General features: G+C 48.8%; 2 protein-coding genes across 3 annotated transcripts in view; one reads left to right on the top strand and one right to left on the bottom strand.

The window, feature by feature from the left end:
- LOC309451029 (uncharacterized protein) overlaps positions 1-20,410 on the bottom strand; it is a 25,728-nt gene extending 5,318 nt beyond the window's left edge. Inside the window, exons 1-3 of one of the 2 annotated variants that reach the window (XM_082074407.1) lie at positions 20,255-20,410; positions 11,928-12,089; positions 1,714-2,184 (exon numbers count right to left, since the gene is read on the bottom strand). In XM_082074407.1, the coding sequence (XP_081930533.1) occupies positions 1,714-2,184; positions 11,928-12,089; positions 20,255-20,333 (712 nt within the window). In that variant the 5' untranslated portion in view covers positions 20,334-20,410. Of the gene's footprint in view, positions 1-1,713; positions 2,185-11,927; positions 12,093-20,254 lie in introns of both variants that reach the window. The other variant, XM_082074408.1, reaches the window with a different exon arrangement.
- On the top strand, positions 8,097-24,528 carry LOC309451027 (myogenesis-regulating glycosidase-like). The gene is made up of 2 exons (XM_082074404.1): positions 8,097-8,520; positions 22,081-24,528. Exon 2 carries the CDS (start codon positions 22,216-22,218, stop codon positions 24,310-24,312), a length of 2,097 nt encoding a protein of 698 aa, XP_081930530.1. The 5' UTR covers positions 8,097-8,520; positions 22,081-22,215; the 3' UTR covers positions 24,313-24,528.

The following is a 24,528-nucleotide window of genomic DNA, read 5'->3' as shown; positions in this document are numbered from 1 at the left end:
TGGTATCTAATTTGTGTTGGCTATATTTACATTTGTGTTAAACAAACACTAATACTTGTGACTACTGTGATAATTGCATGTTAACCATCTACTTGGCTAATTAAAAACCTTGGTAAAAAGGCCATCTTATCTGCACATGACAGCCAAAAAAGCTATTGTATCTCTTTTTATTTCAAATTAGATATAGCCCCTTTGTGTCAAAAGGTTATATTCATAATCCATTGGCTTATAGTAACCAGACTCATCACATTCTCATTACTCATTTCTGCAAAGCTGAAAATCTCACTGGGGCCATCTAGAGTTAAGGTAAGGAATAGCCTTGTGTAAGGGAAATAATTTGCCCTGTGGAAGGCTGGGAACATCATCACCTACAGAGTGGACAAACACAGAAAAGCCATTATGAACACTAGCTCTTTTCTGGTCCCTGGAGTGGAAGAAGGGGGAGGATGAGGGAATGAATTGACTGTGATTTTCAGGTCTCAGTTCTGCACACAACTTCACAAGAAAAGTCCTGAAACCACCTTCTTGCATAAGTAAGAGGGGAACAGGCTGGACCATGAATTATCCGTGGTCAGCAATGGGCTTCAGTGGCCATCTGACAAATTATGACAGTCACATCTTGGTGCAGTGACCGTGCCTGATGTCTGTTAGCCTGGTGTCCAACACCTAAAACTATGACAGGACCAGGCTTTCTGCCCTTTTTGTGTCCAGTCTAGGCAGAGTATAGTGAACACTCAAGAAGGCAGAAATTAGGTTATTTTTAGGAGAGGCCAAGGACATAAAACTGATAATATAAACCATTTTTTAAAAATAGTTTTTGATGTCACGTTCTGGGTTTTCTTAATGCAAAGGGAGGGCAGCACTTTAACTACCTCCCCTTATGTGCTGTGTTCACTAGTCTCTTTATGGTTACCTCAGCAGGAGTGAGGTTCACTTTTGGGGATGATGACAGCATGGGATGAAGGTTAAAACCATGGTTTCATTAGTGATAGTTGTGCTGTTGGGCTCTAGAAGGAGATAACTGTAACGTGTTGCTTAGGAACTGAAGTAAAAATTTCTCATTTCATATGTAGCTGTTTCTCAATAATTTATACAAGTCTAAAATAGGTTTTCAGCTGCCTCCAGTGTTTTTGTTACCAAAAATGACATCCCAAAGTACAAAGTACCAAAAGCCCCTTCAAAGTCTTAAGCTCCTGACTTTATGGGATGTCCTTGGTTGTTTTGGACTTGGGAGGCTCAAGCCATTCCAACTATTCTGGGTATTGATTCAGATGAACTTTCCAAAATACTTGACTGTTGTCTGTCATCAGAAATGCTGCTGTGGTTTAGAGACCTGATCCTGTAAGGTGTTAAATGCTTTTTGGAAAACAGTGAACAGCAACTACTGGAAACCAGTAGCTGGGCTGAATTGGAGCCATTCAGTATCTCTCCAGACACAGCACTGGAACAGGCTGCCCGGGGAGGTTGTGGAGTCTCCTTCTCTGCAGACATTCAAACCCACCTGCACATGTTCCTGTGCGACCTCACCTAGGCGTTCCTGCTCCAGCAGGGGGATTGGACTAGATGATCTGTTGAGGTCCCTTCCAATCCCAAACATACTGTGATACTGTGATACTGTGATGAGTTAGAATGATGGTTGCAAGTCTGATATTAGGTGGCTTGGATGGTATGTAAGGTTAGATGTTATCTGATGCTAAATCTACCTCATCTTACTTTCATAGATCCACACATGTGTGTCTACAGCTTGCTGCGTTGCTTTGCTGGGCCTCGGAGCTGCTGTCTGGGCAGCAGCGCAGATGGTTTCATCTTCTAAAGTCTTCCACCTGCTTAATTTGTCCTTCTCCCTTGAGACAAACACCTTGTGGCCTCCTTCCTTGGTGCTGAGGTGGAAGCCCAAGCTTTGCAGAGTCAAGTGTCCCTTCTTGCTGCAGGACCACGCTTGGCGTTCCCAGTCCCCGCAGGGCTCCAGTTTGACCAGGGCATACCCCCGCGTCCTGTGGGCCGACAAGCACTGCTTCGTTTGGAGGCTGATGATGGTCTTGGTGGTGGGGTCCCAGCTCCACTTCTGCTGTGGGGACTGTGCCTTGCAGTCGGTCAGGCTGATGCCGTTGGTCTCATGGTGGGAGACACGAATGCACTTTTCCAGGCGGGTGTTCCTTATGAGGAAGCCTTGTCCCTCTGCTACTGCGGTACAATCAGAGCAGGGTTTAGTGATGTACATGGATGAGGGAAACGTGTCTTCTGAGTGCCAGACAGTGTGAGCAACCCAGGGAAGGGGAGACCTGACCCACCAGTCCTTTTCTCTATTGACTTGCCTACATAGGCAGCTCTCCCAGCTTCCTAATTCCCCAGAATGACATTTCTTTAAAATACAGGGTGTGCAAATAGCCGGGAGCAATACTAGAGAAAAACAACTATTATATAAGTAACCCATGTAATTAATAGGAAGAAACTCATCACCCTTCAAAAGTTGTACTGTTCCAAAATATCTGCCTGTATATATTTAATTTAATATTTCACCTGGTTATAGCTTTAAGAAAGTGCTTATCCTTCCCTCCCTCCAAAATAATGGGATGGGTTTGGGTTTGGGTTTGGTTTTTTTGTTTTGTTTGTTTGTTTTTTTTTTTGTTGGGGTTTGTTTGTTTGAAACCCCTTAATTCCCCAGGTGCTGTTCACCTGGGGCCAGTTAGGCCACTTGGGGCTACTTTTTCCATTAAGTGGCTTCTGGTAATATTACAGCAATGCTGAGTTAAAACCATGCCCCTCGGAAGTCTGGCAGTACATGGCTGATATGTAAATATTGAAATAAAGTTGGATTTAGTACACCTGACATTGGTCTGTGCTCCCAAGGCATGAAGGTTAACATTTTTAAAGATCCTTTTGTGAGAGAGAGATGTTATATAGCCGCCCCACAACAGACACACAATTTGGATCAATTTCTGTAATTGCTTGTTGCTTTTAATATCAATGGGTCCCAACATCTGCAATAACTTGGGATGGATATTATCTCGTTAGCTGGACAAATGCCCCTGTTTTCAGTACAAAATTATCAGGTGTGGCCTGTGAACATCCTGAGAAAAATGTTAAGTGCTAAACCGTCTGTCACAGATGTGAATGTACCTTCTGCTGCGTATTTTATGCCTAAAATAGAGGGATAGAAGTAAAAGTTTCAAATTTCTGCACATTCTGAGAAATATTTTAATTACAATTAACACATGGTAACTCCCAACTTTCATGATGACTTTTTTCCCTCTTTTCCATAGGAGTCAGAGTTGTAAAAGCCTCATCAACATAGAGTATTGAGGATAAAGAGTAAGAGGAGACTGAAAAGTGATGTTAGACAAGAACAACTATTTCTGCAGAGGTCCCTCCCAAAGCAAAGAACAATACTTTTCCCTGGCAGCAAGTATTTGGCTCAGTACTTGAAAAAACTAATGACAGTGTAAACAGAAGCCAGTACACAATACCAAGGGTATGAACAATAGCTTAAAAGAGCTCTTAGGCTTTGTCTCAGGAAATTCTGAGGGTCTGCTAGATTAATAGTGCCTCGGGGTTGCTAAATTAGAAACAACTCAGCCTGAATGCCTGAGGAGAAACTACATCTCCAAGATGAGGATGGTGTGTCTGTGCTGGGATATTGAGTTTCATGGACCTGTGATACCCACCGATCCAGGCAATTCCTGGCAATCCCATGTGCCTAAACAGAAATTAAGATTTTGGGGGATCTGTAGACAGCTCATGAGTCCTGTACTCTTTACCCCTTGTTGAGAGCTTGGTGGAGGGAAGATGTTTAATGCACGTTGGGCTTGAGTTTCTGTCAGTTTCCCAAGGCAGGATAAATGTCTTATATATAACCTCCCATAATCTTTAGAAAATCCAAAGTGAATGAATACAGTCCCCTCGCCATATTTTTTTCTAGGACCTGGAATCCAGGATTCTCACCTCTTTGCTTCCTCTTAATTGGTAGAAACTAATATCCAAAGTAATGATTTGAGAGCTGCATAAAAGTATAACAGGGCAACATGAGAAGTATGCTGGGCCAGATAAAATATCTGCTGAGGCAAGTATCTTCTCTCCAGCACTTGGCATTAGTATTTGCTAGTAGGGAAGGAGGGTATGAATCAGACAGAGCTCACTGAAGACAGCAAGGACACCGATGGCTCCTTCCTAAAGTGTATGAACTAGTTGAGGCTGGGTATTGATGGTTAAAATGGTTTTGTCTGTGTACACTAGATTGTATTTTTCAAATCTGAAGTTCAAAAACCATGTTGTTGGCTGATCAGTATCATGAGCTCCTTCTGCAGCTCCATGCAGTCAACTTCAGTTTTGATTACTCTAAATAATTTTGTGCCATCAGCAAACTTAATTATTTCATCATTCATCCTTATTGATCTTCGTTGGCATCTGCTGATACCTTCACTCTGCTGCCATCATTGTCAACTCATTCCACCTCTGTGTTCCAGTCTGTGGGCTAAGTTTCTCTCTTACTCCATGAGAATGGAGTTTATTTCTGCCCTGTGGGTAGTGACACACTGGTCCAGGTTGCCCAGAGATGTGGTCGATGCCCCATGCCTGGAGACATCCCAGGCCAGGCTGGACGGGGCTCTGAGCAACCTGAGCTAGTTGAAGATGTCCAGGCTCATTGCAGTGGGGTTGGACTAGATGAGCTTGGAAGGTCCCTTCTAACCCAAACTGTTCTATAATTCTATGATTAAAGGCCTTGGTGGAAGAACCTTATCAAAAGCCTTTTGCAAGCGCAAGCATAAAGTCTAGATCAGCTCACATCTATGCACTGTTGATGCCATCACAGGTGTCAGACATTCCCACTACAAAAGTTGCATTGATTTTTCTGATCTTTATCTGTTCTGTCTGCAAATTCTCTTCTTTGTTTCTACAGACTTGCCTAATGCTGAAATCAAACCTGGTGACCTGTGTTTCCCCAGGCTGTGCAAGGATCCCTCTTAAGAGGAATGTAACTGCTGTAACACAGTCCTTTGGTGCTGTGGTTGCTTTAAGTAAGAGTTTACATACTTCGTACAAGTTTAAAAACTGTAATCTTTAGTTTCCTGTAACTCAGTGTGAATGCCATCTGGGCCGGGCTGGTCATTTGCCACAGAGTATTTTTATTTTTTATTTTTTTTCTCCTAAAACTTCCTCTGTTGGCAGTTTTGTTTGGTAGCACTTCAAACTGCAGAGAGTGACTGATATTTGAGGACCTCCCTGTCCATGTCTGAAGTGAGAACCAGAACCAATAATCCATTCAGCCTTTCTACACTGCCCTGCTTTGGTTGCCCTTCATATATTTACACCAGTTATTTATTGTCCTCCTTACCCCCACCAAGTTCCTACTTCACATGTGTTTGAAAATTTGTGTAGCTAGTTTTTTTATGCTCTTTCTGGGTTGCTCTTCTAAATCTTTTTCTCATATGTTTTATCATGGGTTTTATTACTAAACAAGCCAGAATCTCTGCAGTTTTTTCTTTTGCTTGCTTGGCAAAGACTGTCCATTTGAAAGTTTCATTTTTTTAATTAAATTTTGAAGAGTGCATCTGTTCAACCCAGCCAGCAGATTTGTGTTTTGTTCTGTGTACATTCTCTGATGGTACAGATTACCTTCTAAAGAATCGCACTGTTACCTGCACATTAGCAGTAAGTATCACGTATCCCCGTGTTATCTATAATACCAGCCTTTTGCACTTTTCAGCTGCCCCTTTCTACCAGTTATTTTGGTTTTATGCAGGTCTCGGTCAGCACTCACCCCACTGAAGGTCCAGGGCAGCCCATCTGCCACGGGAATACATGTGAGATGAGGAACCTCAGAACTGCATCTGAAGTGCTTTCATGTCAGATTTGTATAGCTCCTCAGTAGCACATACCACCGAGTTTTCTTCATACCATACCTCAAGTCCTAAAGTATAGCCACCTTTTTACAGCTTGGGAACAGAGGTCTAGCTAAACTTTGCTTGGTTCAACGTTACACAGGAGGGTGGCAGCAAATTCTGGGACCATAATCCCTCTCCTCTGAACTGTGGTCCACACGTCTTCCCTACTGACAGTGATGCTGAGCTCTCTGTAAGGCTGGCTGTCAACAGCAGGGGTTTCCTTGTGATGTTGCGCAGGGTCCTTGCCAACCAAGATGTGAATCTGTGTCTGTCATACAGGTTCACCATCCACTACCCATGAATTTTTTCTAGGACCTTTTCTGAGGTTGAGATGTTGCAATCTAAGTGAGCACCATACAGTTAGATACAGGTAACTGGCGACAAGCATTGCATATGCCCCATGCAGTCATGAGGGGCAGACCCACAAATAAAGCTGGAGAGTATTTACTTTGGGATACACATCAGGCAGCAAGAATCTTTACTCAGGGGGCCAAATGACTTGCCTAACATTTGGGGAATGTTAACCTGGAGCAAGCAGAGCATCCAGTTTACTCCTTGGGGATGGGACTCAGTGTCTCTGGAAAATGCCAGCCTTACTCGTAGGGCCTGCTTTGAGCTGCTCATGCTTGAACATTTTGGCCTCTTCGTATTTTTAGGAACAAAATAAACAGTTTCTAGCAAAGGCACTTGATGCCAGCTTGTTTGTCCTATGATACTGCCACTCCGGTTACAAGAAAAAAAAGCAAGCAAATATAGTCCCCTGCGTCTCTGCAGCATGGCCACCCTTGGGACATGCTGTTCCTTGTAAGACTGGGAACAAAATCCGTGCAATGTTCCTAATTAAGGTAATGCCACCAGGAAAGCTTTGGTTACCAGTAATGGCTGGGAAATTTTCTGCCATTTCTAAGCAGTGCCTGTGATGGCTTGATGCAAATTATTTGGGAATGGGTTGGTCCATTTAAAGGCTCTGTGGAGGGAAGGGGTAAGTGAGAGACGAGCAAGCACATGTTCCCAAAACACCTTATGTTACCCAGGAGCATCAGCATTGACTTTGGCCTCTTTTGCCCTCCCCAGTGGGGTTCCTAACTCTTTGAAAAATCCTTTAATTAGCTCAATTTCTCTTGCCAAATAGGTGTGTTCTGTAGGGGGAAGACAACCACGGAGTCACAGTCAGGAACTTACTTTTTCCTCCCCCTACCTGCCCTTGAAAGCACATGTCCATCTGCAGCAGTCATGGCACCTCTCATAGGAACTGCTTCACGAAGGACATCCCATGGCCCAGGAGAGCTCCCAAATGTGGCTGTTCTTAGGTACCACCATATGACAGCAGCTCATCCTGAGTCACCCAGGCCATGGCAACAGTATCTTAGAGACATGTCTCCAAGCTGTCTTTGCTGCTTCCACCTCAAATGAGCAGAGCACTAGGGCTACATGTGCAAAGGCTTATACACCTTGGAGCCAGCAGTGCCATCGCCTGAGTTACAGTGAGACAAGTGAGGTTGCTGCTCAGTTTAATCTGCCTCCACTGTTTGCTGCTGCAGGTGATCATATCTCCTCTACAGAGCATGCGCCAATGGAGACTGGCGCACTTCGTTCTCATACACACTATATATGTTTGCCTCTTTGCACGACTGCCCCTGAATATCAGCTCTCCCAGGATTTAGAATCCTCTCATTGGACTATTGCTGCAGTTAAAGGGGCATCAGGTGGGAAGAAGGCTTGGAAGACTCCCATCCTCTCAAGCTGCCTTGCCAGCAATTTGGTCTCTGCCCTGTCTGTAAAGACAGCCATGGGGGATTCAGGCTCCCACCAGAAATCGCCCTGGCCCAAAAGAGGAAAAATTAACCAGAGGAGGCAGGGAAATCTATCCTTAGCTGCTCATACACTGTGGTGATGGGGTCAACACCACTCCCCACCCTGGTACTGGTTATGGGACCTTCTCCCTTCAGAGAAGCACAGCATACAAGCTCTCCTGCCCTCACTGCTGGGCCTCATGCTGGTAATGCAGAGCTACCACCCTCTTCTATCCAGATCCCCTACCAGGATTCAAATTCATGACCAAATATACAGTGAGGCTTTTGTGGCACATCTACAAAACCAGGTGGTATGGAAAGATATTTGATGAAGGCATAAGAGATTTTCATGTGACTGGCCATAGGAGCAGGAGCAGTTTGCTGTGGTGGCCTGAAATTATCATATTGTGCCATGATGGAGGGGAAGCTGTTTCAGCGCTCCCCTGGGCCCCAGCACGCTGTTTCCACCTCCTGCAGAGGGTCAGGACCAGATAGAAATGAGAAGATGCAACAGCAGCAGAGGGATGCTCATAGTTAAGGCAGGAGAGTTACCCATGCAGATGGAACTCAGTGCAAGACATTGCCCTCTAAGATCACTTGCAGGAACATTACATTGAATCCAACTGAAGCAAGCAGCTTAGATGCTATCACCTATGGACAAAGAACTTAATCAAGTGAGCAGGAGCAATCTTGAATGCAGCTCAGCAATAGATCCTTCTCATGAAAAGATCTCCCTCCATCCAAGGCAACAAGCCCCTCTCTGCTGCTCGCGCAGCAAACCGGACCAGGGCCATGGGATGAGGAAATTAAATACATCTGGAAGACACGCGAGTGTGATGAACCAGGTATGTTTGGGCAAAGGCAGGAAATCAAGATGTACACAGGAAAATGGTGAGATTAGCACCCTGTTGTCTGCTTTGCCTGAATTTATACGCCAAGACCCGCATGGCAGGAGGAGAGATTAGGTATTTTTTTGCAAACCAGGCTGTTGACTGGAACCAGCATTAGTTTTATTTTGCCCTGGTCCTTCTTCAGCGTACAACTGAGCTTATGTGGGTGTAAAGTTTGGAGACACAAATATCCATGACAGGCCAGTAGATGTGGCCAATCTACTTTAGAGAGGACGAAGCTAGATGGAACATGGTGAGCCTCTGTTGGAGGACAAACGGGCTTCCACCCATGAGTCCAAGCAGAGCAGGGAGAACAGGAGCTGGGTGAGCAGCTACCTGGCAACTGGGAGCTCTGGTTTTATGGGAGCACAATTTCCATCACTTCGGGCAGCTGATCAGCTCTTATCAAGATGTATGATTTTCATAGAGAAGTCAACAAAACCTACTGGTGACTGCCAGTAATTAGCTGGCAAATGGCTTGTCAGTGCAAGTACCTGATTGCAAATACTTCTTGGTCTGCACTCAGATTATTTTCCAGTAACATGTCTCTCCAAGAGCAGTTCCCAGCTGTTGCTTCTGGCAACAACATTGGGCTGTGTTTTTCCCAACCGTTGCTGTTTTCTTAATAGTATCCTGCTTTTGGTTAACCAGCAAGGCTTCATAGCTTTCCACATTACTGCAAGGTCCACTTTTGACCAAGTATCTCAGCAAAGGCCTCTGAGGGAGCAGAGCAGCCACAGAAAAAAGAAGTAAGGTTTTGGCATGGAAAAGCAGATGGATAAATGGTGTTAGGCAGAGGAGGTTGAAGTCAACACAAAGCTGATGCACGTGGCAAAAAACAGGCCCTTGGGGAATATGATGGAGGTCTGTAAAATCCAGAGAGGTCTGGAGAAGATGGGCAGGGGCTGAGTGGTCAAGGACTGATCCCAGATGGGACATGGGGCACCAAGGGAAGGCTCACGGCGTGTGGTGGTGGCTCTGCACCCAGCAGCTGTGCATCCTTGCTGCCAGGGAGGGCCTGCGCGAGCCGAGGGAGGAGATCTGATAGCCACTGAACAGTTAAACACAGCAGAGCCAGGGAATCCCCTGAGCAGATAATAGTTGGGGGCTGGAGAAGCATATGGGGGAGGAGAATTATCAGATAAGTTTGACGTTTCTGCCTTTTCAATGCGAGATGCTAAGGGCTGCCATAGGGGAGTGGGGTGCAAGGGGTCATGGAGCAGCCAGCACTGTACATGGATTTGGGAGTTAGGAGAGCAGCCCCCAGGATATGGGATCAGACCAGACTGCCAAGCAGAGCCACCACCAGCCTTATGCTCAGAGCATGAGAATCAAGAGTTAATGTTAAATGCAATATTTTTGCAGCCGTTTTCTTTGTGCTTGTACATGCACAGATCCTGACGGTTCCCATCTCCCCGCTACCCATCACACCTCACTCTGTTATGTCAGGCTTGACTTGTTAAGGGAAAACTTCAGGTCTCTCCCTGCTTGCAGGGACTTTCCAAAGAAACCACTGTCAGAAACAGCTTAGGCAATTCCAGGATTTCCAGTTTCCAGCAGGAAACTGAACCCTCTAAGGTCTGTTGGGAGCAAGCACCTCTGTCCTGTGGGCAGCCTTAGAGCTCAGCAGCCCCAGGCAGGATGGGATGCGGAGACGCTTCTGCAGGGAGAGATCAGGGAGAGATCAGCCCCAAGCAAGAACATGTTTGCTGTCTGCTCTTTGATCTTGCTTTGGGCATTGCCAGGTGTTGGGAAGATAAATACCTTTCTTGCAAAACAGTTGTGGTTTTGTTAGTGGGCAGGCTGAAATGCAATAGCTGGTCATGCGATTGCACCAAGAGCGTTTAACTGGAAAGGAAATGTTCTGTGGAAACGTCCTGCAATCCTTCCTAATTCAGTAATAAAGCATAACCATGGGGCTCCTGTTTTGTGTTGGCAGTAAAGAACCACTTTCTCCTAACACCAGACAAGATCTGTATTAGAGCAAAAGAGGAAGACCCTGGAGGTTGTTCTGCTCTCCTGGCATCCCACCACATTGTCACCTCCAGGTGCTAACCACATCCCCTGTAACTTTTGAAAGATGTACATATATCTTCACCCCGCACTAGCACAGCAACATACCCACAGCCTGAAGCTTTGAAAAAAGAGAGATTCAATTCACTGGATTTCATCTATCTGGCAGGATTTTGGGTGCAAAAAACAGCAGGAGATGGAGCAAAAGTCAAATCTGTAGGAGCACAAACCTCTCCTTCAACCTGGCTGCAGAGCAAACTGAGGGCTAGCTGCTCAAAGCAGCCCCACGAACACACATTTAGAGGCTGTGGAAAAGGTATTTGAAAGCAAAAGGCATTATGGTCAGAGCTGCGAGTTTGAGGTTCATCTTTAAGGAATAAGCACACCAGCTGTGCAGCCCGACCAGTTGTAGTCCTATGGCCTAGGGAGCTTGAAAAGCTCTGAGCAGGTAACCTGCAAAACTGCAGGGCTATCCTCCTTGAAGCTTCAGGGCTTTATTTCAATTAGTCTCTTTCAGCCTAGCATCTCAGGAATAATAAAAAGTGAATTACTTATTAGTTCAGGGGCTTCGTCCTTTTTTAAAGAAAAGATATGCTCCCCACCGCCCATGATGGGGTGGGTGAGACCGTGGGTAGCACCGCTCCCAGGTAACTGTTCCTGGATAGCACTGCTCCAGCTCTGCAGGATGATGCTTGGCAGGGCTTTAGCTTTCCTCATCTACCCATGCATGTCAAAAACAAGGCTACTTGGATTCAAAATCCTCCTGTGTACAGGCAGGATACAGGATTTGACCGACCTCAGCAAGCAGCTGAATGTTAACATGAGCCTTTACCAAGTTTGCTCCACAGTGATGAATGATGCAAACTCTGCATCTCCCCAGCACATCCCACTCCCAGCCAACCGCCACAGGAGCAGGACTAATGCAACAAGGTCCTGCTCCCTTTCCCACCACGCTCTCCCATTCTGCCAGCATGCTTCGAGCCCACTCACTGCTGCTGGGACAGGGAGCAAACACAGTGCTCAGGGCATCAGTCTCACTCCTGAGAGGGTTTATTTATCTGCTTCTCTTAGCAGTTTAAAAGCACTTTATAAAAGCGGCCAGCATGATGCCACAGTGTCCCTGGCCAAGCCATCCCAGCACCCTGCCAGCCTGTCCTTCACTCTCCTGTACCCCTGCATTTAATCCCATTTTAAATGCAGCCTTGAAATGTGCCTCCAGGGCACTGGTTTTGCTGCTGGTGGGTTCAGAGCTTTGCAGCCCAAAAAACACTTCAGAAGGAAAGTGGGTTAAAATATGTGAGGCTGTTTGCTTCCCGCTTTCCAGCTACCCCAAAGGAGGAGAAACTTACCTTCAAGCCAAGGAAGGAGGCAAATACAGCCTAGGCTCAGCCTGAAAAGCTCCATGGTCTGACAGAACAGTGGTGTGGAAGGAGCCCCTGAAGCCTCTTGCCTGTGAGGAGTGCCTGGCAGCTCGCTTTTCCCTCTTCCTCTGACATTCACAGCAGAAAAACCTGCTGGGAAGAGAAAAACTCTTTTGTCTTAGTACTGGAGACTTGGCAGCTGCCTTATCAGCAAAGCATCAGCTTGGAGACGCGGTCCCGCTCAGTGGTTATCCCTTAGGAGAAATCAGATGACGAGCCAGGATGGGGGAACACTGGCCCGAGATGCTCGCAGCCGCCGAGCTCGGCTCCTTAGCAGCCAGGGTTGCTCCCAGCAATGAGCACGGAATGCTAAGCAGGATGACGGGCTGCGGAGCGGAGGAGGATACAGGGCTGGCCTGGCAAGAAAAGGCAAAGTTCGGCAGGAGTGCCCGGAGGGGCGTGGGATGTGTTTGCTGAAACCCTGCTCTTGACTGTGCTGTCACAGGGTCATTCTCTCTTCAGGGAGAATGAGTTTAAGGACCACTATAGGTCACGGAGGAGATAAAATATTGCAAAGCATCTGTGGGGGGTGGTGGAGGGTGATGGAAGGGGGGCTGAGATCCTGGCCAGGTAGAAGGGTCTTGCACTGGATCTGCCCTGCTGCTCACACTGAGGGTTGCTCAGGGCATTTGGCTTTTTATGCATCAATTTGGGCCTTGCATAGAGGGTTGCTTAAGGTGAGTTTGGCTTTTTAAGCATAAGGTTGGGCTCTGCACAGTGGGGAAACCACACATTCCTCCCCGAGGGACAGCAGCAGGAAAGGCTGTCAGGTGAAAGAACAGCAGAGGAAGCCAGAGTTACAATTTTCCTGGTGAGATGCTCCTGTTCAGCTACACCCTCTCTGCACTCTTCTGTCTCACCTGCTCCCTGGGGCCATTCTCACCTGGATATATCCTTTTGCATAAAAACACACAGAAGTGATGGCTTCACTTTTACTTTTAGGGACCAGTCCTGCATGGCACCAACTCCACATCCCCCAGCTCTGCCCATGACAAGAGGAGTCACTGGGAGTGCTGGGACCTGCTTCATTTAGCGGCCAGGCTGTCAAATTAGAACAGCGCAGTGTCATTTGGCGCAAGGGCATGAGCTCAGGTCAGAGTCTTGCAAGGGTGCAGTTCCCTCTGTGCCCAAGCTGGGATGGTGGCTACCAGCTTTCCCCCTCTCAGAGAAGGGATCTGGCTTCTAACCAGACCAGCTTCTTCCCAGATGGATGTGGATATGGCAATGGTTATCCTACAGCAAATCAAAAGGGAAGTCTGGGGAAGTTCTTGGCCTGGGGAGTTTGCTCCTGCCTGGCCATAGCACTGCACTCAGGAAAAACACCACAGAACTGGTTTATTTGGGATTACTGGTTTCTTTTCCCCATGGGAATGTGTCAATTCACACTAAATACCAGGCATTTTTAATTTAAAAAGCACAGATGTTAAACTCTCCTCCACACGGCTGGGGTCGAAAACACAAACGCTCTCCACCACATTCTCTGAGCGAGTGTGTCCCTCCCACAGGAGGAGGAGGAGAGGGAAGAGCTTGCGGTGGATGCGTCTCCCTGTTGGATGGTGAAAAGGTCACTGTGCTCTCCTATCGTGGATCCTGCTATTACTCTGACCCTGGGAGCTGGTACATCTCCTGGTTTTCTCCTCCTGGCCCTTCCATCCATTTCACATAAAGGAAACTGAGGCATGGAGAGGCTGTGATCTGCTCAAAGCCATGAAGGCTCTCTCTGAATTCCTGAATCCCAGATTTCTCCCAATACACAGGATTACTGTTGCTTTTTACCACCCAGAAGGCCTTTCCCTGTATGTGCCAGGAAGGTATCCTCTGGCCAGGTGGGCTGTCAAGGCTCTTTGCTGTAGTTTTAGTGTTGGGAAGACCATAGAGGGTCAGGCCATAGGTCTAACCCCAGGTCTGAATCCAGCAGGGATCCACAAAGGATGCCAAGGGAAAACTAAGAAAATAGTTAGGTGTGTGCCCTACTTTTTCCTGCCCTTTGCAGCTCAGGATTTCCCAGTCCCAGAGTGTTGAGCAGATCTCCTGCCTCTGCAAGATGGGCAGCTCAGATTTGTGCCCTGAACAAGCCCCTATCACCTCCCTTGGGAAAATGATCCCATCTTCATTCCCACCGCTTCCCTTCTTTCTGCAGATATTTAATCTTGACAGGATCTTCCCTCTTATTCTGGACCTCCTCTGTTCTTGCTGGGGCCTTTAAAACTCTGTGCAAAGCCTGTGGGAAATCCAGGTGTTTTATTCTCCGAGGTGTGCTTCCAAGTTTTTAAAGGTATCTTCTTGCTTCAAATAATCTCTCCCATCTGCTATTAAGCCATGTTCCATTCCTTGCCCTAATGAAAGGAATGAAAGAAAGAAGAGTTCCAACTTTTCTTCTAGAGGTCATGTGCTGGTACTCCTCTTCCAGTGTGATGTCCTGAAGCATCTCTGCTCAGCTGTCCCCTGGCTCTAGTGCCGTCACCTCCATCTGGCATTGATGGCGACAAGGGATGCCACAGCACAGAACCCAGCCCTCCTTGCTGCCCAACACCCTGTCCTGGGGTACCGGACTGGAGGTTTGCTCCATCTGGAGATCTGTTCCATCTGGAGATCTGCTCCATCCAGAGATGCATCTTAACACCATAACCAAATGCAATTTTCAATCCCATGCCCACCCCAACCCCACTCCCCCTGCCCCAGCTTTGGCAATCCCTTAATGAGATACAGGATGTTCAGGCTGCCACTGAATCCCCCACTTGCACCAGACTGAGGAAAGCCTAACCCAGAAACAGATGCGATTTTTAAGCCCTGAAGAAGAGTGGTCAGTCTAAAATTAACATGTCAACACAGACCAAAATGAATCAGTTGAACATCAGCCATTGAGATTTTTAGGGTTTCAGGACACCAATTTTGCCTTATTTCTTATACATGCAAGAAAGCATTTGCAAATAAAATCACTTTGTAGCCTTAGAACCTATTCCTCCACAGTGCATTGGCTTGCTTATCACAGAATCACAGAATGGTTGGGGTTGGAAGGGACCTCTGGAGATCATCCAGTCCAACCCACCTGCTAAAGCAGGTTCACCAGAGCAGATCACACAGGAAGGTGTCCAGGTGGGTTTGAATGTCTCCAGAGAAGGAGACTCCACAACCTCTCTGGGCAGCCTGTTCCAGGGCTCTGGCACCCTCAAAGCAAAGAAGTTTCTCCTCATATTCAGATGGAACCTCCTGCGTTTCAGTCTGTGCCCATTGCCCCTCATCCTGTCACTGGGCACCACTGAAAGGAGTCTGGTCCCATCCTCTTGACACCCCCCCTTGAGATATTTATAAGCATTGATAACATAGGCATCACCTTCACCAGGGTCAGATTTATCTCCTACAGAGACTAAGGGATTTGTTCAGGCTCTGAATCCAGATCTCCGGGTAGCCCCATGTGTAAGGATGCTTTCTCCAAATCGTTTCCACAGCTTTTCCCAGGATGCCTCTGGGCAAGAACAAGCTACTTTCCAGCTGTGGTCTCTCCCAAGTGGAGCAGAGTAGCCCTGTAATTGCTGGCTCTTGGTCATGTAATTTCCATGTCAGTTAGTCCTTGCTGACCCGAGTCCCTTGGAGTAGCCTTGTTCTTGGCTCCATCATCAGTTTGACGAGTGCATTGCTTTTTCTCATCATTTTGCAGATCATGGTCAATTTAATCAGAATGAAGTTATGATGAAGCGAAACTTCATCTCCTGATGGGGACATAGTATTACGCACCGTGTCTTCAAACACAGGGATCGCTCACCAGACAGCCAAATACAGCCCTGTCTGTTGTGGGACAGGCACAGCTTTCTGATGCACAGCATCAGGAGAGTAAGCAGAGGCAAATATTTCACTAGCGTAAAACCCATGGGATGCTCAGGCATAGCACAGCCATCCATCAGGCTTTCACACCAGCACTGGAGCAAGCAAGCCACAGGACATCAGCAAGTGGCTTAAAATCTGAGCTCAATCTTGTACCCATAGTGTCACCCCAGGACAGGGATGGCAAAACTCACATCAGGTCCCTGCAATGAAGAGGGCTGGGGCTCTGGGGGTTTCTTTTGTTGTTCAGCGTTTTAGGGATGAAATCTTCCTCTCTCCCTGGGTAACCTCCTCCAAGCAGGGGTGCAAATGCTTATTAGCTTTCTTTCTAGCTCTCTGGCCTTTTGCAGGTATTTCTATCTGGTCTGGGTGCCTTTTTCAAAGCGCTTGTGAAAGGATCAGCTTCAGCCATGGGTGTGTGTAATTTCTGAAGTCTTTCTTGCTTATGGCCAGGCTGAGTTTCAGTGGTAACACCCTATCACATCCCTCTGGCTGCGGGCTGCCACTAGCCATGTTTCATTCCTCCATCCACATCCACTTTGAAGACGGGCTTTCATTGCCCTGATCAAAGCTGGGTGAGTGCCAAGGCAAGCTGAGGGAGGGATCTGGCCACCATGGGATTGTCTCTTCAGTGAAACCTTTGATCACGGAGAAGCAGCTGGCGTCAGTAAAGATCTTGTATTTCCAAGAAGGGATGAAGAAGGAAAAAGAGATTTTTTACCTACCAAAAATCCCCTGTGGCTGGGAAGTAGTGCTGGTCTGGGACAAAGCAGCATCTCCAGAGACGCCTGGGTTAGATGTGGTCCTCACAGCCCTGCTCCCATGTGAGCAGCAGACTGAGACTGTGGGGAGCCCAGAGCAGCTGCCCTCAGCCTGCCTGGGAGCCTTGTCTCCCTCTGTGGGTGCATCAGTGCTTTCAAGAAGTCCCACAAGGGCAGGTATGAGATACAAGTGCCCAGGACCCTCACCCTGGTAGGCAGTTGCCTTAACCTTGAGCTTGAAGCATCTCTCAAGGACCTGCCTGGAGCTCATGGCAGGTCTCTAGCTCATTCTCACAAGAAAATAGCAGTTGAGACTGGTTCACCTCCTAGGGGAAAGCCTTCAAGGTATTGAGCCTCTTTATCTCACTGCTGTTGCAGGCAGCTCCCAAGGGTTCTCTTGACAAGCTTAGCCTCCACCTGAGCCTGGATCTAAGTGGGAGAAAGCCCAGCTTGGACCCAGCTCCCTTCTGGCTTACTCCTTCAGCTGGCATGAGCTCAGCTCACCAACTTCATGCAGAACAGACTGTGATGAGAGCACCCTTTCCCCCCCATCTTTTCCTATATTTCTGCCATTCCCCAGCCTGCTCGCATGATTGCAGCTGTGGCACACAATAACCTTTTTTCCCCCTCATCTGTGCTTTGCTTATCACTTTCTGCTCCATTTGCTTTGTCATCAGGGGAAGGCACCTCAAAAACTCTCCAGAGCTCCTCACAAGCCCTGATGCTGACACAAAAGCGCCTGACGGGCTTGGTGATGCCCAAGGGATGTCTGATGAGTGGTGACCCTGCAGCCCTGACACAAGCCTGGAAGTACTCCCTGGTCTTCAGCCTGGGGCACTGGCTCAGCAGATGGAGCTCCTTCCCAAGGATGCGGGCAGAGCAGCTCTCAGCATGCGGCAGGATGCTGTGGCCACTACTTGCAGCTGGGAGCAGCACATGGATACTGTGTGCAGGCTCGGGAGCCAGAGAGAGCCCTGAAGTGGGGGAAAAAAATAGTTTGCATGTTTTTCTTCTGCCAGCTTAGGAAGGAAGAACTTGTTCATATACAAGGACAGGAGTGCGACTTTCCACTGCTTGCCCCTACAGCAATTAGCACTGGAAGACCTGTGCAGTAAACTCCACTTTATTCCCAACAGTGAGGGACTGGGATCCTCTGGATAAGGAGAAACTCCAGGTAATAATTCTGCTTTAGACCTGGATTTACATATCTCCAGAGGGTTTATAGGACTGTCAGGCTTGCACGGGGTTACCAGCATTGCAGCAGCACTTTGTACAAGCACAAGCCAGCAGAGTCCGTGCAGCCAACTTCATGCCAAGATGAGCAAAAAACCCTCGAGGCATCAGGAGACATGGTGAGCAGTGCAGAGACCCCCAAATCAGTGTGGCTGCATGCTCAGTGCAGTTTGGTGTGTGTGAGCTGGTGCAGGTCTCTCCCTACTGTTGGTGTATCTCTGCAAGATACAGCTACAAGCCTCCGGCAGGTTGGACTCTACTGCTGATATGGGGTTAATATGAACCAAACTGCTGTTTCAGCCCAAGGAGAGATCTGCACAGGCCAAGGGTCAAGGTGGTGAGGCCAGCTGTCACCGTTGCCCTCGCTGGAGCTACCAGGACTTGCTCAAAGCCCAGAGCTAGGGCAAGGGGTGAGTGCTGTGGTTAATATACTCCATGTTTGGGTCACAACCAAGCTTTGAGTTTTTTCCAGGAGGAGCAGGTCTTGCAGCACTCCATGGCAAGGACTGTGTCTACGTCCCTCTCAGGTTGCTCCAGGTGCTCCCTAAGCACTGGGTGCTTCTGGCAGGGACGTTAGTGCCCCCACCTGCATCACACAGACTGCAGAGTGTCCTTGGCAATGTCACCTCACCCTCTGCATGTGTCGCCCAGACACTTCCCCCTTCCATTAAGCCTTGTTGGCTTTGTGGCTAATCTGTGGCAGCTCATGCGATAACCCTGGCTCTCCCTCGCTCCCCCTCCTTGGCTGAAGTGACAGCAGATAGCTCTTTTCTCACATCATATCTACACACAGAAAAAAAAAAAAGGTGGGCAAAGCTCCCCTGGGCCCCTTTAGCTATAAAGCCCCCATACAACACCTGTGTGTGCCAGGCTGCTATGGGAAATGAGAACTAGTCGTAACTGCTTTCTTCTTTGGGTGTGTTTTCCATTAAAAAGGTCCTATTTGAAACGGTTTAAAAGGTAAATGATTAATCGATTCTTGCAGAGTTTGACAGGGCAATAGTTTGTTTATGACCATGACTTATAGCTACCTATGGCGCTTTCTGCTAGAACATGTCATATACTCTCCCTACAAGTGCCTGATAGTGACTCCTAAGTGTTTGATAGCCTGTTATAAAAGGAATCTTAATATAGAAAACTATCCCTTTGTTTAAAGACAGAATTGTTTCCTGATGTGTTATTTGATGAGTGAAAATCTCCCTGCACCAGCAGGCAGGTAAATGCGTTGGAAAGGCAAAAGTCTGAGGATTCAGATGTCACATAGCTTGGACCTGGACCGAGGCCTGACAAACTTTGTGTCACATGTGCCAAGAGATCAGAGAGGTCGCTGGGGACAGATCTGGTCTGGAGGAGGCTCTGAGGTTGGTGTACAAAGGGGTTTAGGTGTGTAGCTGCCCTTTGAGCAGGCTGACATACGTTTCATCACTTGAAACCCTTGCTAAGCTCCTGTTTACCTCTAAGAGGGTCTAAAGTCCCCACTCATTTTCTGCATGTCACAGTGTTGGGTACGTCAATGTTTAATCTGTGCATGCTAAGGGCTGCTTAGATCCTAGGGGTTAGGAATCCTGTCTCCTTTGGGAGGAAGGGCTAGGGAACTGATGGGGCCAGACCCATAGCAGATCAGCATGTGATAAACCAGCCAAAATAAAATACAATTGTGCCTGCACCTCGGGGGCATCTGGCTTTTGGGGTGCTTTGGGAGCATTCAACCCATCCTTGGTTGGAAGTGGTTGCACCTTTGTATGTGTTAAGTATTTGCTGGGGCAGAAAGGCTTTGCAAGGACTGGCTGAATATTCATGGGGAGGGGACACTGTGATGCCATAACCCCACAGACAGACCAAGGAAAAGGCTGGATTTGGGTGTTGGATCACCCATGGCACCCCTTGGAAAGACTCCTCATTGACCCTGGGCAGTGAATGTTTAACGTTTTCATGCAACATAAGCCTTGAAGGGCAGGCGTTTGCAGCTTCAGAGTCTACCTTACCTTAGTGCGTCCTGTACCAGGAATCCCAATTTCATCTTGCTCTGCCTCCAGAACCTGCTCTGCCCACCTACTGCCCACATCTCCCAGGTGGAACCTCTCCTCTGTGAGGGGCAGGACTGGGGTACCAACACACCAACCCTCTGCATCATAGGAAGGAGGAAAAACCAAAACGCCTTGGAAACAGGACAACTTGGCCCTGGAGCCCTAACTCCCTTGTATACTGTCTTTCTGTCAACCATCTTCTGCCCCCAGGGTAAACCAAGGGATTTAAAGTGGTTGCCTGGGGGAGAAATCACTGCATAGAAAGCTGTGAAAATTCCCCTACATCGTTTATTCTTGTGGGGATTTTGGAACCCTGGTGTCCTGACTTTTTTTTAAATTAATCAACAACATATTAAAAAACACTACCAACACAAACAAACAAGCATCATAAACAAGAAACAAACAAACAAACCCCAAGGAGTCCTGAAAAAGTTGTTTCCATCTCCCTTTCTGTTCCTTGTTTTTTCACCCTGGAAAATGCTGGGGCTCATCCTGAAGGCGAGTTCTGTCTTCAGTCTGGCTGGGAGAGCAAAAAGAGGAAGGAAGAAGAGGAGGAAAGCTCCGAGGACAGCAAGCAAGGGCTGACCCAGCACATAAAAACATCTTCAAAGCAAAGAAGTTGTTTTGCAAAAACACCAGGGTTTGCTTGAAGCCACCCCAGCTGGAGCCGCAAAGCCGTGTGAGGAGCTGGGCCAGCAGCAGGGAGGCTGCCAGGTCTGAGCACTTTGGGACTGGCAGAGTGCCCCGAGAACGCGGGTAACCCAACCTGGCCCCCAAAGCTGTCCCTCTCCCAGACCACCATCTCTTTGGTGCAGCAGAGACCTTCCTTCTCTCACCCCTTATCCCAGGGCTCACCCAGGAAAGGTTTTATCCACTTTGGCTCTTTTTCACGGCAAAGCCTCACTCAGCCGTGAGAGCTCATTACAAGAAGTGACTGTGCAGCTCATTCAGGTGGTTGGGAGACTGCTGCGATCGATCCCAAATTTGGTGACCTCTGGTATTTTTAACGGCTCCCTGGGCAACTTATCATCTTTGTATACTTAGATACTGAGGTAATGGCGGTGCGGGTAAATACGTCTGGCATGTATTGCTGGGCACGGTTTGTGTGAGCAACTTGGCTCTTTTTCCTCCTCTCTATACAGGCTGCTCCTGCAAGTTTTCATTCTGTCAGATCGCACAGGTACCAAGATGGGGCCAGGGAAGCCAATAGCCCCACTGCATGGAGCGTGCTGCCCCCAGCCACCTGCCTCAGTTTCCCCCCCTGTTGTTTTTGTTGGCAATAGATGTTCTTTCAGATACTGTGAGCTGCACTGCACCAGCTGGCTTTGTGATGCTTGATGCACCTGGAATGCATGTTGTTTTCTTGTACATTTCTCAGCAAAACAAGGTTTTAATATAGTCCTGTTCTTTCAACAACTTCATTTTAACACACTCTGTATCTAAATATCTTCCACCCCCAGCGCACTGTAGCGCCTTGCCTGACATAAGCCTGGAATTTACAGAAGCTGAATTAGGATAAAAAAACTGACAAGAGAATGTAGGGAAACATCCTCTTCTTCCCCTGACAGGACAAGAGGGGCTGTACTGGAGTGATTTCTCCTGCACAGGCAGCAGGACAGGCAGCCGAAGGGCTCTGCCCAGCATCCCCAGAGCAGCACGGTGCTGGCCAGAAATTACGTGCATCCCAACATCCCTGCGTCCCCATGTCCTCCTGCAGCTCAAGGAAGGAGCAAAGTGCAGAGAGATAAAACATTGCTTGCCAGCTGCATGCCTGGGAGGTGGTGGGGAACAGCAGGCAGAGGTTGGACACTTCAGTGCAGCATTTCTCCGCCTGCATTTGATGCAGAGAAGTTGTGACAGTTGGGGAAATCTGGCAGGGCATATAATTAATGTAAAAACAGGTTGGTGTCTGGTATCCGGCTTGTGTGCTCAGGTACCAACCCCTTTCCCTGGCCCCATTCTTGTCCCGGCTCTGGCCTGACTTTCATCCCTTCGCCCTTGCTCTGCAGGACGCAGCGAGGCTGCAGCCAAGGTAGGGTCATGGGAATCCTGGCACAGCCCCGCTCCAATAAAGCTCAGCAGAGCTGCCAGTGAACAGGCTGCTGCACAGAGCAAAGCGAGCCAGAGCCGCAGGGCCACAGGCACTGCCAGGCTGCACACGGGAGGAGAGGAGCTACGGCTGTTAGCAAGATTTAGTTGGTTTTCTTGGTGTTTACTGTTCATGAAATAACACTGCAGGTGTGAGCGGCTGGGCTTTGGAAAGAAGGCTGTGAATATCTTCGTGCGGCATCTTGGAGTTTCTATCCATCACTTGGAGAAAAAAAGAATTCCACAGCAAAGATTCTAGACAGGGGTTGAGGCTGCAAAGGAGTCATGGACAGACAGCTTACCCAGCGTGTGGGAAAACATGGAAAGGCTCGAAAGGGAGATGCCAAAGAAACACATTTGCCTGAAAACATCACGCCGGTGAAGCAGAAGCCCTCCAAGGAGCTGAGGCCCATGCTCGGGGCCATCTTGCTGGGCCTCGTCCTGTTCATCGCCGCGGTGGTGGCCTGGTGCTACTACACGGTGTCCCTGCGGAAGGCGGAGCGGCTCAAGACGGAGCTGATGGACCTGCGGGCGGACGGCTTTGTCATCAGGAACCAGCACGGGGAGGTGGTTTTCCGTCTGGCCTTCCGCTCGGGCAGCCTCGACCTGGAGTCGTGCTCCAAGGAGGGCGAGATTTTGAGCTGCACGCGGTCGGGACGGGGGCCGCTCAACTTCTTCATCCAGACGGTGAAGCCCAAGGACACGGTGATGTGCTACCGCGTGCGCTGGGAGGAGCTGGCGGCCGGCCCGGCGGTGGAGCACACCATGTTCTGGGAGGACGCCCACTGGTACGGGGGCTCGGAGATGAGCACCCAGCACTGGCCCATCCGCCTGGCCGGCTACCAGGAGCCCATGCCCTACGTGACGAGCGACGTCTACTCCTTCCGCGACAGCTTCGGCGGCATCCTGGAGCGCTACTGGCTCTCCTCCAAGGCGGCGGCCATCAAGATCAACGACTCCGTGCCCTTCCACCTGGGCTTCAACGCCACCGAGCGCACCCTCTTCTTCCAGGCCCGCTACAAGGACTCGCCCTACAAGCCGCCGCCGGGGCAGCAGCCCTTCCCCGAGCTCAGCTACCGCGTCTGCGTGGGCTCCGACGTCACCTCCATCCACAAGTACATGGTGCGCCGGTACTTCAACAAGCCCTCCAAGATCCCTGCCGAGAACGCCTTCCGATACCCCATCTGGTCCACCTGGGCCCTCTACAAAAAAGACATTGACCAGGATAAAGTTATGCATTTTGCAAGAAACATTAAGAAATACCATTTTAACTGCAGCCACATTGAAATTGATGACATGTACACACAAGCCTATGGGGACTTTGACTTTGACCCTGTCAAGTTCCCCAATATAACAGAGATGTTTGCAAAACTGAGGGAGGATGGGTTTAAGGTCACCCTGTGGATTCATCCCTTCATACACAGAGATTCCCCCAATTTTGGGGTGGGGATTGAGCGTCAGCTGTTCATCAAGGAGCCGTCGGGGCGGCTGCCGGCCATGGTGGAGTGGTGGAACGGCATCGGGGCCATCCTGGACTTCACCAACCCAGCAGCCCGGGACTGGTTCCAGAGCCACCTGCGCCAGCTCCGACACAAGTATGGCATTTCGTCCTTCAAGTTCGACGCAGGCGAGACCAGCTACCTGCCCAAGCAGTTCAGCACCTTCCGCCCGCTCTCGGACCCCAGCATCTGGTCGCGGCGCTACACGGAGATGGCCATTCCCTTCTACGAGCTGGCCGAGGTGCGGGTGGGCTACCAGTCGCAGAACATCTCCTGCTTCTTCCGCATCATTGACCGCGACTCTGTCTGGGGCTACGAGCTCGGCCTCAAGTCCCTCATCCCCACGGTGCTCACCATCAGCATGCTGGGGTACCCGTTTGTACTGCCAGATATGATTGGAGGAAACTTCCTCCCCAACAAGACAGAAGGGGCAGTGGAAATCCCTGACCGGGAGCTGTACATTCGGTGGCTGGAGCTCTCGGCCTTCATGCCCTCCATGCAGTTCTCCATCCCACCCTGGCTCTATGACAAGGAGGTGGTGGAGATTGCACAGAAGTTCACAGAGCTCCACGAGTCACTGGTGGCCCCACTGCTGCTGGAGCTGGCTGGGGAGGTCACCGACACTGGGGACCCCATCATCCGTCCCATCTGGTGGATCTCACCCCGCGACGAGGCCACTCACAGGATCGACTCCCAGTTCCTCATTGGTGACACCCTCATGGTGGCCCCTGTCCTGGAGATGGGCAAGCAGGAGCGTGACGTCTACCTGCCAGCGGGCAAGTGGCGCAGCTACAAGGGGGAGTTGTTTGAGAAGACCCCGGTGCTGCTCACAGACTATCCTGTCAACCTGGATGAAGTCGCCTATTTCCTCTGGGTTTCCTAACAGGATCCTTCATGAGCTACACAATGGTCTCAGGGCTGAATGAGCCAGGCACTTTTATGGCTTGGGAATTTTAATAGTTTTTAAAGTAGAAATACTTCAGTATAAAATTCAAAGAAAACACTGTGACCTCTGTTTTGTTTGGCAAGTGCTGTAGAATAACTGAATTATTAAAATATATTGTATGGCTGTCTTTATTATTGCAGTATGACAAATACA

The sequence above is a fragment of the Streptopelia decaocto genome, assembly GCF_964273445.1.
Source record: "Streptopelia decaocto genome assembly, chromosome: Z".
Classification (NCBI taxonomy): Eukaryota; Metazoa; Chordata; class Aves; order Columbiformes; family Columbidae; genus Streptopelia; species Streptopelia decaocto.
The sequence above is the reverse complement of the archived record's forward strand: the minus strand, read 5'-3'. Positions and strand labels throughout refer to the sequence as shown.

Bases quoted from the DNA above. Each gene is read 5' to 3' on its own strand.
- LOC309451027 (XM_082074404.1), top strand. From the start codon at position 22,216: ATGGACAGACAGCTTACCCAGCGTGTGGGAAAACATGGAAAGGCTCGA.